This window comes from Passer domesticus, chromosome 1 (assembly GCF_036417665.1).
Source record: "Passer domesticus isolate bPasDom1 chromosome 1, bPasDom1.hap1, whole genome shotgun sequence".
NCBI classification, from domain to species: Eukaryota; Metazoa; Chordata; class Aves; order Passeriformes; family Passeridae; genus Passer; species Passer domesticus.
Window position 1 is genome coordinate 96386236 of NC_087474.1, and position 13080 is coordinate 96399315.

The window sequence follows — 13080 nt, forward strand, 5'->3', positions numbered from 1 at the left end:
TCAACAGTAGATGAAAAGTACTCTATAATAGCTGTAGATGAAACACAAAATCCTGAAGGTTACATGCATTCCCATACTCTTTACCCATATCACCTAGGATATGTTTCTGACTTGGCTGTCCTGAAACCTGGCACCCTAAAACCCCTACTGGGCACACACAGTCTCATTTCATCCCTGTCCAGGTTAAGGTGGCTGGGTTATACCACACCCTCACCCCTTGAAAGTCACTGTCCATTTTTCCACACACCTCAGTTTTTTCTGCTGCTGCAGTGCTCTGCTGGCTCTGCTCCTTGCGGTGTTTAACACATCCCCTGGGCAGCCTGGAAGCCATGCAGCTGTCTTTTGCCACAGAAAAGTTTTAATCAGGGCAGCCATGACCTCAGCAACAGGCTGTTTCACATTTAATGAACACAGCTAGCTGGCACCTGCCTGCGGCCAGGTGTAGTCTCAGTGCTGGGGGGAGGAAAAAACTGCTAAGAGACATGGGATATTAACTTCAGCAAGACAGCAGGTTGGAGAGAGCAGCAAAATAAAACAAAACAAAACAAAACCAAAAAAACCCACCCAAAACCAAACAAAAAAACTGCCAACAGTTCAGGACTACAGCATCTAGCATGGCCTAGTAAACAGCCTGCTCATTAGAGAAAGGGAGCTGAAGGCTTGTGCCATCACTTGACAAAGTAAATGTCTATTTTGCTCTGTATATAAGAAGACCAGATGAGCTAGAGATAGTCTGGAAGAATGCAGAGAGGAAATTGGCATTATCACAGATGAGAAGGTAGCCACAGTTACACTTGATGTATCAGGGGCAGAAGATAATTCTAAGGTTACATCAGAAACAAGAGTAAAAAGAAATGTGATGAAATCATTCAAACACTGCAAAGGCACCTACCCCGAAGTTACTACTACTTGCACATCACATCTGCTTCTGGAGAAAAAATAGCAGAAGATCCTGAATACATTGCCATATTCAGGAGATGAAAAGTTCACCAGTAGTTAAAAATATATATATTCAAAATTTAAATAGTAAGTTATGAATTGTTATGAATAGCAGAAGATCCTGAATACATTGCCATATTCAGGAGATGAAAAGTTCACCAGTAGTTAAAAATATATATATTCAAAATTTAAATAGTAAGTTATGAATTAGTTAACCTCCATTCATAATAATAAAAACATAGGCAACACTAATATCTATTCACTTATGTGAACTTTATAATAAAACTACTTCAATGAATACCAGTGTTTAAAGTATTAAAAATCCCGATCACTAAGGATTATGCAGTGGGGGCAACAAAAACAGTACCAAAGTGCCAAGGGAACAGAACAGTAAGTAGAGTCAGAACTGGCAGTCAGAATTTGGAATGGGAGCAAAAAGACTCATAGTGCAAATGATGACTTTTTATGGACTCAAAACAGCTAGTTTAAAGTGCACCAAGGTGGGGCTCAGATAGAAAATAAAGGTTGAGTGCAAAACGCCCTGTCTTGCAGCAGCAATGATACCAGGAATTTCAGATTGATTGAGACATAGATGGCAGGCACCATGGAAGCCCTTGGGAATGTTTTAGTGTGTCCTCAACAGCTTAATTATAACAATAAATTAAATATTGTTTTGCCAGTGGAATGAATAAGATTCAAAATGGATCTCAATACTGAGTTTGTTAACTTCACAGAAATATTATTAGAGACTATTTTAAAACAGCCAGAAATAAATTATCTCTGTGTTTCTAAAAAAGTATATGAATTAGTATTTCCCAAAATTATTATTTTAAATATGACAATAAGGTATGAACAGTCCAAGTTAAAATTTGTCAGTCATGCACTTCTTGCTGTAGGATCATTGAGTCAGTTTCAGATAGAGCAAAACAAAAAGTGTCCATAGACTGCAAAAAAATTAGACATGAAAAAAAATCAGCTGAATTTTGAACAACATACATAACTGAAGATGGCTTTAAAAAATTTCTCAAATTCAGTCAGATGGAGCACCTCGCCAATGCTACGTAACTTGTGCTGAGAAACAACAGTGCACTGAAGCCAAAACAAAGTTGTCAAGCACAACAGGTGCACACAGGGGATGGCAGAAATTATATTTGTGCTAAATATCTGGTCTTCCAAAAGACTTACTTGAAATACAAATAATCATGTAAGCCACTAATGAAGTTGTCAGGCTCCCCTGGAGTTGGCAAAGGAACTGCTAGTGTTCCCAGCAGCCAGGAAGGACAATGCTACTGCTCCTTCAACATCCAAGGCAACACAAACATCATCAGAAACGTCACCCACTGGTGTCTGACAAGGCACTTCTTAGGAAAAGCAGCTGCAAACCCAGAAGAGGGAGGAACACTACATTTTTTCTATAAGTATTGTATAGCCTTGGGAGGGGAAATAAAGCTTCCGTATAAATCCTGAAAAAGACAAAGAGACTGAGAAAATGGAAGAAAGGAATTTCCATTGGAGAAATTTCACTATTTTTATCAGTGCTTTGTTCCAGTTGGACTATCTCATCCATCAGCTCATGTACCCTTTCAAAGACCTCCCCATGGGCACAGGGGCCATTGGGTCCCTGCCAAAAAAGCAGCTGAGGAGGCATCAAGGCTGTGTGCATTTAAAAAAAAGTGAACTAAACCAGTGGCCTGAATCCAAGTAAGACTGTACCACTCTCCCTACTCTGAATGTTATCTAGAGAGCAATAGCACAGAAAGATCTCATTTAAACTTAGTCTCCATAGCTGCTTTGTCACAAACATATTATAAAAGCAGAGTCCTGAGGGGTTTTTTTCTGAATCAGAAAGGAAAAAAATATAAAGGTTGTATATCCACTCTTTTTCAGACCTCTATGCAAAACATTCTAGCCACCCATACTAATAAAACTCAGAATTTCCCAGAAGCATTTCATCCTTTTTCTTCATAAACTAGCAATCTTGACCTCCAGCTTTTAATTTATTTTACTGAAGAATTTATTTCTTTCAATAAATGAAGCATTCCAGATTTGACTCTCTATGCAACAAAGATTAGTCAGAGAGCATGACAGTGCATGTACCAATTTTATTTGCTACTCTCCATATATATGAATGTATAAAGCTGACTACCAGAAAAGTAACAGAAGGCATTAGCAAATTCCTTCCTAAAGCTTCAGCTCATCAAGTTAATTATTAATAAATTTATTAAAATAGAGATGAAAGTCCAGGAGCAAAGTTTCAAAGTAAAACAAAGTGATTTTACTTGTTCTTAAACCAGTCTCCTAACTCATTCAAAAATGACCTGTTACCCTGACCAGAAGATTTTTACTACCTTGCATAGGATTGCAAAGAGTAAACCCTCCAAAAGTAATCGACTGACTCATAGAAACAACTGTTTATAAAATGGAGACCTTTGCACAAAAGGCTAGGTGTGGCTGAGGGAAAAGCAAGAAGCATCTGCACCAAAGCCCCTGCTGTGCTGTCACTCAGAACATGACAGAGCCCACCGTGGGGTCATCAGTCACTCACTGGGGGCACCCTGGGATTGTTTAATTGCATGCCTAAATAATGTCACGAACCACGAGGAACCCCCCTTGCCTAAACTCTTCCAAAAAACCTATTACATTATTCCTAATTATCTTCTAATGCCTTTCTCATTTACATGTACAGAGTCACTGCAGTGAGCACGGTGACCTTTTGCTGGACTTCACCAACTGTGGTACTTCAGTTGTCCCACTGAGCAGTGGCATCAGGAAAAGCAGAGTTGCAAATGGTGCTCTAAAACAAGCATACAGAAGGACTGAACCACTCTAGACTGGAAACAAGATTTTTAAGCTGATGGGTGCCATTAAGGAGGACAGGATGCAGCGCTCAGATGTCACTCATCCATACGGTCTCCCGTCAATGACCTTTGCAAAGAATAAATCGATACTAAGAAGATACTGTATCTACCATTTCTTACTGAGCAGGAAAGGTCAAGCCATTTTCATGTATGTTTCAGTTCCAACATTACTGTTTTCAGACACGGAACTGCTTAAACCTGGGAATTAAAAAAAATCCCTATCTTGAACAAAACACTATTTCAAAATGTGTTAACTTAAAGAAAAGACTTGGAATGGAAACTTATTTCATGATGCTGGCAGAAGGAAAGTAAAGTTCTATCTTGCTATCATGAAATGTTCTCTAAAAATACAATGCAAATGAAATTATAAACAGCATTTATGAGACTGATTCCTTAGCATAATCTGGTACCACCTGTGTGTTTTACCACAGAAACAAATATATTTTTAAAACACTGAGCCATTTACAGTTGTTTTGTGCATGCCCACTCTACCTGTTTTTGATTGTATGTACTGATTAATCTCCTCTTACAGTTCATTTAGATAGCATATTTTGAGAGAAGCCCTTATAGGAACACATGTTTTTGTTCTATATTTTAACTTCATCCCATTTAGCTCAATTCTTTTAGCTTCAGCGAAAAAATTCTGCAATATACATATTGCCACATCTAGGAGATGCTTGGTACCAGAATCATAACTGAAATTTCTGGCCTTTTAAAAAATATATATTTGAATTCCGGAAGTATGATTCAGTTTAACATTTCATAGGACTTGAAAGTTCAGGGATGAACATCAAAACTCTATTACAACACTGTGTATACATGAAAAGGTATCCTGTTGTATATCTTAAACACACCACAGATTTCAAACTTCAGTCTGGTTCTGTTTAGAAGACACTGCTGCACTATTTGATACTGCAAGTACAAGATCCAAAAGGACAGTGTGTTAAAATATTGAGAAATCTAGTATTTTTTAAATGCTTGCATATGGGAAAAGAGTTATTTAATACTCAGTGTAATGAATTCCTGAGTTACATTAACTGCAGCATCATAAGGAAATATTGTACTCCTCCTCTCTAGCTGTGTGGAAGTGGAGCAATGGCAGTACCATACATCCATAAGCAAAGTAATAAAAAAGGATCTATAATCTTTTGACGCATACATTTAATACATTTCTGTAAGGTTTATTACATTTCTTGCTTCCTCTTTTCAGCTTTACTCATGGTTAATGTTGAGCTATGCATAATGCTTAAAATCACTCAGCAGTCCACATTAAGAAAAGAGAAGCAATGTTTTCAAGAATAAAATAGTTATTTCTAATCTTACTGCACCTGAGTTGGTCAAGAGGTAAAGCATCTTATTATAATTTTGTAAATCTGAGAAAACGTCCACTGACTCAATTATTTAATTATTTATGTTATTCTATTGCAAAGCCACATTCTAAGAATGGTTTCTCTCTGTCAAGCAGATGTGAAGGTAAAACCAAATCACTCAGGTTTGTACCATTGAACAGTGTACACTGACAGATTAGCAAAGTCTATTCTGATGCTGCTGTCACCCATATCAGCAAATATAAATCTGAAATTAAGTCTAGTATTAATTTTTAATTAGCTGATTGTGCAATCACATTGGAAAATCAAATTTAAAAAATTAATTTAAAAAAATAAAATAACATTGTCTTGGAGTCAAGCACTGAAAAAAAAATCTATACTTCTGAATTGCAGCCACATGCCAAAAGCCAAACTACAAGCCAGCAACTCATTTTGAGATTTCTAAAACTACCTGCTGAATCATTTTTTCACTGAGGAAATCCAATCTATGCATTGTGATGCAGGACAGAGCTGCTTGTCTCCCTGTCTTGTCATACTGCTTATTTTGATTAGCTGCAATGGCATAGAGGCATAGATTTTTAATATACTTTTATTGCATTCTGGATAGCTGACTTATTGACAGTAGGTTTGGGGCATTTTCTTCCTGAATTTTTATGACTATGCCTTTTTGACGACTGTGGTTTTTAAATTTTTATTGGGAGTTTAAAAATGGCGGCATTTCTTTAGGGACAGATGAAAAATTCTATCAGGTGTAATACCAAAATATGTTTGTTTAGGTGCAGAGGGCATTTAAAAAAAAAAACAAAAACAAAACACATAAAAACTCCCTCAATACTAACATTGGTATGTTCTTGTAATCTCCCACTCTGCGCTTAAAAATGTCTCAAGCTTTTTTAAAGGAGGATCCAAAATAAAACATGCTGAAGATGTAAGTTCTTTTCAAGTGATCTAGGTTTTTAACTCAGTAAAAGCCTATTTCCTTACTCCCTAACAACGAAGAACACACAGTACAATAGTAATTATTCTAAAAACAGTTACACTTCCTACTGTGCCTTCATAAGCAGAACTGTGAAACAGCAACATTGCAATAGCACTCAGTAAATGGAAATCAGAATGCACACAGGTTTGATCAAAAGACTCTGCAGACTGTGGGTGTTGCTGTAATTGGCTGTAGAGTGTCTGCTTCTGAAGACAGTTATTCCTCATGGGTAGTCTCTTTCATTCCATTTGGCCATACTTTAATAGGTTGTCATCCTGCACAGCATTAAGAGAGGGTTGTGGCATAAGCAAAAAGAAATAGTTTCTCCAGAAAGCTGGTGATGCAAAGGGGGAAACAGATTGTAGCCACCAGCAGCATCCAACCAGAAATCCTTGAGTTTTTTACAATCCCATAAAAACAGTCAGAGAAAATGCAGCAGAAAGGTATAAAACAGATTTTCTTCATTACAACTATGAACACTATAATGCTATTGATCTGAATTCTGTGATGTGTTTTGGAGAAATATTTACTTTCAAGGAAAAAGATAAAATAGGAATCCATTACATTCTTACTTGCCTTAAGTGTATCATTAAAAGCAGCCCAATAAACTCAAAGAATTCATATTCTGTGATAAAAATATATTTTATAAAATAGCAAGTGTTTTCTGAAACGAATTCCTAAAGCAAATAACCAAGTGCCTAAGTGGTATATTTCATCATAATGTAAATCACAACAAATCAATTGCAAGATGTGTACCTTCAGCATGATCCATCCTGAGCTTTCAAAGGAATACTTTGTTTAGAGAATCAGTTCATTTTCTTGTCCATACCCAGATGCCCCAACACTCACTTTTACCTTTTTTTATTTCTACTCTTAAAAGTTATACTAAAACTGCTTTAAAAGGTATTTTATTACTCCGATGGAAGTAAGTACCTGCTGTAAAACAATGTACACATTCCCATAAGCTTTTTGTAAATTCTCACAAGCCATTACATCCTATTTAATATTATCTGAATTTTAACCATGTCTTTGTACTTAGTCCAAACTTATTATTTTACCATACCATCTTACTAATAATCACTTCTGAAATTCCAAGTCCCACATCTTAATTAAAACTGTGGACTTGTACTACAGCACTAAATTAACTACAGGACTTGGTGGATTTGGCCATCTGGGAGAAAAATAATTTATATGATCCAAGACTTGATTGTCCAAATATCTTGTGTTTTAAAAGTGAGGTGTTTTCTTTATGTATTACAGATGACCCTTAGAAAATGGTATCACATCAAAGCCATCAAAACAGTCCAGGCCTAACCAAAATGAAAACTATCAAGTGCATCATACAACATCTGAAAAAAAGATTATTCTACCTGTATCGAACATGCTCAATTGTGTCATATGTCAGCTTGCTGCTGATATTCTGACTGTGAGGGTTGCCTAGGAGACAAGAGATACAGAAATTAATCATTAATCACAATTTTGCTATTAAATTTCTCTTTTATCAAAGTATTACACCAAGTGAGCCTAAAAGATGATAAAGATTCAATGCGTACTTCACAGCAATTCCCTGGAGCCCCTTAGTCAAGAGAAGGGACATACAACAAAGTAAAGCAATTATAACAGACCTAGAAACTTCAACTGGATCTCTTACTAATATTTAGGCAGTTCCCCTAAAAAGAAAATGAAACTGCACATGCACAAACATACTAGAAAAACTACAGACAGAATGCACATTCATAAACATATTTGTACAGTAGCTAAGAAGCAAAAGACAGAATCTGGAGATAACAGACAATCCTGATTGGATAGAAGAATTAATCCTTGGTTTTTTAGTGCCTGAAATTCAAGTAATTCATTGAAATATAAATTTTATTGCAAAATTAGTAGCCACCTTAGCTCCGTTCAGCACAAACATATATAACAATTAAGACAGCATGATTTTATCTTCTTGAGCAAAAAAGATTACAGCAATATTCACCCAGACACAGCACACTTTCCTATCAGCAAATACTTAGAGAACATGCAAAAACAGTTTGGAAAGGGAATAAGAAAAAAATTGCTACACTAACAGTTTTTGCAGTAAGCTGCAATATTAGCTACTCTTTTCAAAATTTAAAAGTTACAGTGCTGAAAGTTGTTGAGTGAAGGTGTTGAAAGTAATAGCTTTAGAGCTCAAACCCAAAACTTAGACTTTTTATGTCTGATGTTGTATTTCTGTAATTTCCAATTCAAATAGTGTCACTTCTAATTTGAAAATATCACTTATATTACTTTCCCTCATTTACACATGCAACAGCTAAACTGCAGTTCTTTGTGCCTGTGGATTGTCACCAAGAAAATAAAAAAACTGCAAGTCAAACTCCCCCTTCACTCACATTTGTGTTTGTTAAATTAGCTCTTCCTATACTGTCCTTAGACAGATTTACTGTTCTAAGAGTATGAGATGTAACTGGAAAAGAAAAAATTGACTATGCTGGAGCTCTTATCATTTTAGATGAAAATACCAATAAAAATATACAATTTGTTCTCCTATAGCATTATAGGTACTATGCAAAATCTGCTGCAAACTGACAGTACTACTAGCTCTATTCACAAGCACCCAATTGATTCACAAATTATTTTTTTTCTGCCATAGATGGTACTTATTTAAAGGATTTAGCCCAATGTTTGAAATTGGGCACAGACATTTTACTTTACAATGTCTATGGTGACAGAACATTAATTTTTGTATCACTGGAATGCACTTGAATAGGAGATCCTGAATGTAATCAAATTGATGTATTTTGTTGTAACAGAAAAAAAAGCCCCTATCTCTATAAAGAATAACACTTACTTTGTAGTGGAACTCAAATTTATGCTCTGGATCCCAGCCTCGCCAGCATTCAGGAAAAAGAATAAGGGGAAATTATATAATGGCACATGGAAAATGAAAACTACCCAAAACTCTCAAGTGGCTTGCCCAGGTGATAAGCATATGTGTGCCAGCGCTGGAGTGAACAAGCATTTTCTTGTAAAGCAGTGGTACCCAGCTCCCAAGTGAGGAATCCCTTTGTTCCATGTACCAGGGAGCACAAGAAAGACACAAAACTAGCAAAAAGGACACATGACCCACAGACAGTAACACACCATAGAAAATTTGATTACTTCAGTGGGACTTCTCACAACATAATACTGTGCAGTTTATTTTTTCTGGTTGAGCGTGACTCACTAATGTAAATTGTCTCACACAGTATCAATATTTCTTATACAATGGATGCTGCTGACTTTGTATAAAATCACACTCAGTGTGTGATTCTTGGCTAGATAATAACATCAGAAAGAAATTAAAGATCTAGGTAGGGGATCTGGGGATGAAGTACTTACAGGTGGTGCTGTAATAGTTAAATCTCCACCCAGATATTACACAATTCTGTAGATACTTTTACTCACATTCCTCTGCAAAGGATTACTTTGGCAATACCTATCCTTTTTCTGAGTAGGCACCAAAGTCTAATAGTCAGAGCAGAGCAAAGTCTAATAGCACCTATTCTGTGCCTAAATTCACTTGGGATCTTTGAGGTATGCTTTCTTCTGAATAAAATTCTTATACTGAGTCACAGTATAAACTCTTTGTGATGACTCTGTCTGAGAAGGAAGGTGGTTCTGGATCCTGGTTCTTGCATAAGAAACTAGGTTTGCATTTTTTTGTGGAAAAAGCCACAAAGAATGAACAGTGCTTATAGCTAAAATGTATTTCTTTATCCCAAGCCAGGTGCCCTAAAAGAGTCCTGCAACAGAGCCATGTTTGCTTTAATCTTTCTTCTTTACCTACGTAGACAGGTCTTTGGCTACCACAGAATGAAGCCAGGGGTGACACAAAGAGCCTACACCTCCTTTGTAAAAGCACTGGCCTTCCAACTACTCTACAGAAGCATTAAAAGCCTGCAGAAGGTCTCTTCCAAGAAGCTCAGTTTTGAATGATTTAGATGGAAACTGGACAAGACTCATGGGAACATTGCTTTGCACTTACCATAAATGTTGTTTCTGAGGTCATCAGTAAAAGCTTTAAGTAGACTCTCTGGGAAAAGCGCTGAACCAGCATGGTCAAGGTAAGTAATCCCTAAAATACAAATACAATTACTAGTTTCAATTTTTAAAAGATTCAATGCCACTCACACAGATAACACTGTGAAGTGCATCGTTCAAATACCTCTTTTCACTCACTAGCAGAAAATTAAAAAAGGATGAAACAATAGAAGGTAAACATTTTGATTACCTGTGCATAATTTTTAATTAAAACCAAAGAGGTCCTTCCTTTCATGCTTAGATTACACAATCCTTGGAAGAGAAAATTCTTTTTTTGGGCTGTACAAAACTGAGCAAGCAGGTGTCTTCAGCCATAGTACCTTACTACTTCTAGGCACAACTTATTATGAAAACTACTATTACCAAAATGCTAATTATTATTAACAGGAACATCGATAAGTGATGTCTCCTTGCTGACAGGTGACACAACACTCTCAAGAACTGACAAGACCTAAATAATTTCTGAAGACCAAAGACAGGACTAGTAGAAGTTTTAATACATTTAATCATGTCTCTCCACTCTGCTGCACTTAACATTCAATTAATTTTTAAAATCTGCTTTTATATTATTAAGCTATTGCAAAACTTTTAAATAAATGCTTATTGGAAATGAAGGCTTTTTCATGTTTGGCCATTTTAGACTTCTTAATGTTTAGCAATTATTCTTCCATTTCTCCAGTGTGTTTCACGCTCTTTATTAGTTTTCTCATTTCACTTACCTTAAGTATTTCAACCTATTTCAAATTCTAATAATGGTGAATATGATTAAGATTAGAATTTATTAAGTATTTTAAAGGTCTTCCCTTTCCACATGGATTTAAAATTGAGTTAAGCTTTAAATGAGACATCTTGACACTCGGAAATATATATTATTATATATTATGTTAGCAGTGATCCAGTGGGTAAAGCTGTGAGGCAGGCCTAATAATAAAACCAATCCAGACACCCATCCCTTACTTTCAAAAGACAACAGTCCTCTCCTGCCTTAAGATTTCCTCACTTAAGGTGCCTAGCAGAAGCAGAATTCTTAATTATGGCTTGAAGTCAGTCAAGTGTTTTAAGGTGCTTCAAGGGGTGGAGCTTGGACAAAACCAAGGGTCAAAAAAAATGAGGGTCAACTTATTAGCTGTACAGCTTTTTAAGGTTTTTACTTATTTAAAAAAAGATCAATCCTAGGAAGTTCCTCCCAGGGAGTATGAAGCAGCACACACAAGCACTTGGGGGTCAAAATGTATATGGAGGTCTGTCCTGCTCAGCTCCCAACAGCTGCTCAGCCCTTTGCAGGAATGCAGGGCTTTGGAGGGACAGAGCACACTGCCCATGGCAGGACACAGCCAGGCCCTGCCCAGCACTGCGGCACAGCTTCTGCCAGCAAGGGGACAACAGCTTTCCCCCAGCAGGACATATGCTCACCATGGCCACCCCAGTACCTGCAGCTTGGCACCAAAAGCTCTGGCATGCCCTGAGATGGAGCTAAAGCATGGAGCAACAGCCCCGATCTCCACCAGCTCCAAGAGCAGCAGTCAGGGCAATAGGCAGCCCATGGTCACTGGCTACAGCCGGGAGAGGTGGGAAAAGCAGGACTGGGGCTGAGAACGGGAAGAGGCAGCCCTGAGCCAGACACAGGTGGAAGAACGGCTGGCCTGGAGGGAACAACCCTGGCTAACATTCTTCCAACAAAGCCTCCACAGAAGTACCATTTGGCTCCCATGGGCACCAGGAGCACAGCCAGGTGATGCTCCTCTGGGAGCAGTTTCTGCATTTAGACCTTTCCAGTCCCAAGGATGGAGACAGCACTGAAGTCATTACACAGCCCTAGAGAATGAGCAAAACACAGGCAACCAGCTGAGGCTCCTCAAACACAAACTACTCACTGACACAGGACAGGCACTGCCCATCCTGACCAACACTCCTGTGATACAATGTGGACTAAGAGACCTCTAGGTAAAGGCCACTTTAGTGGTTTTTCAAATTTGATTCCTTATGCAGCTCATGATGAAGGAAAATATTTCAGTTCTGTGAAATGGAAGTATAAAGAATAGCTAGTCATTTTTTAAACTCCTCCTCTGGGTATAATACTTTTAAAATCTGTGAGGAAATTTGGATGAGGAAGGAAATTTTATTAATTCTTAAACTTTTATTTTATATTTAATGCTGCTGTTTAATTGAAAGCAGAGAACAGCATTTAATACTCTCTCCCACTAGCCAAAAAAAGAAATGGGCTCTCTAGTCTTTTGAGGCTGCACTGAAACAAATATCTTCATTGCTATTGCACTTTTATGATGTAGTTTTTCCTTGCTGTCTTATTTCAACAAAATCATATTTTTAAAGAAAATAAAAACAAAGTGGCACATGTATAACACAACAGAAAAAAAACATATTAATAACTTTCATTGTGTTTTTTCCCCTGGTTTAATAACATTTGCTATTTTATCTTTATTGAATGCACATTAAGCAAAGAGACTTGTCAGTATATAGAGAACAATACAGTTCCTGTTGTTTCACTGTGGTATTTAGTATATGGGCTGTCAACACTATGGAATGATACTGTTTATGGGAAATAACAGGAGAAAGAAAATATAATATGATCAACCAAAAGAACATTAAAATGCAATATTCTTCAGGACATCATTTCATTGCTCAGGGAAAATGCAAAATTAACTTTTAGTTTAATTTACATACTATTATGTTTGGAGTGTGTAACAGACTTCACTGGTCTAATAATATGCCAACTATTTGATAAAATCATATTTCAGAAGTAGGGTTTTTTTAATACAAGTATCAAAAACCATGAAATGTGTTGGCATTAGTTATGGAGAGTTATTCAGCTAGAGTATTGGTTCATAAGCTGGAATATTCATATGCTAATATTCTTGCAGATTAATTTTACATGGGGAACTCTCTGGGAACC

General features: G+C 36.9%; 1 protein-coding gene across 11 annotated transcripts in view; it reads right to left on the reverse strand.

Moving 5' to 3' along the window:
* Positions 1–13080, reverse strand: part of MOCOS (molybdenum cofactor sulfurase) — a 261142-nt gene that overhangs the window by 172452 nt on the left and 75610 nt on the right. For 5 of the 11 annotated variants that reach the window (XM_064430118.1, XM_064430142.1, XM_064430107.1 and 2 more), the window contains 2 exons: positions 10114–10203; positions 7475–7541 (listed from right to left, as the gene is read on the reverse strand). The exons of 1 other annotated variant lie outside the window; for it this stretch is intronic. In XM_064430118.1, the coding sequence (XP_064286188.1) occupies positions 7475–7541; positions 10114–10203 (157 nt within the window). Of the gene's footprint in view, positions 1–7474; positions 7542–8937; positions 8976–10113; positions 10204–13080 lie in introns of all 11 variants that reach the window. 5 more of the 11 variants (XM_064430164.1, XM_064430138.1, XM_064430153.1 and 2 more) reach the window with 2 other exon arrangements.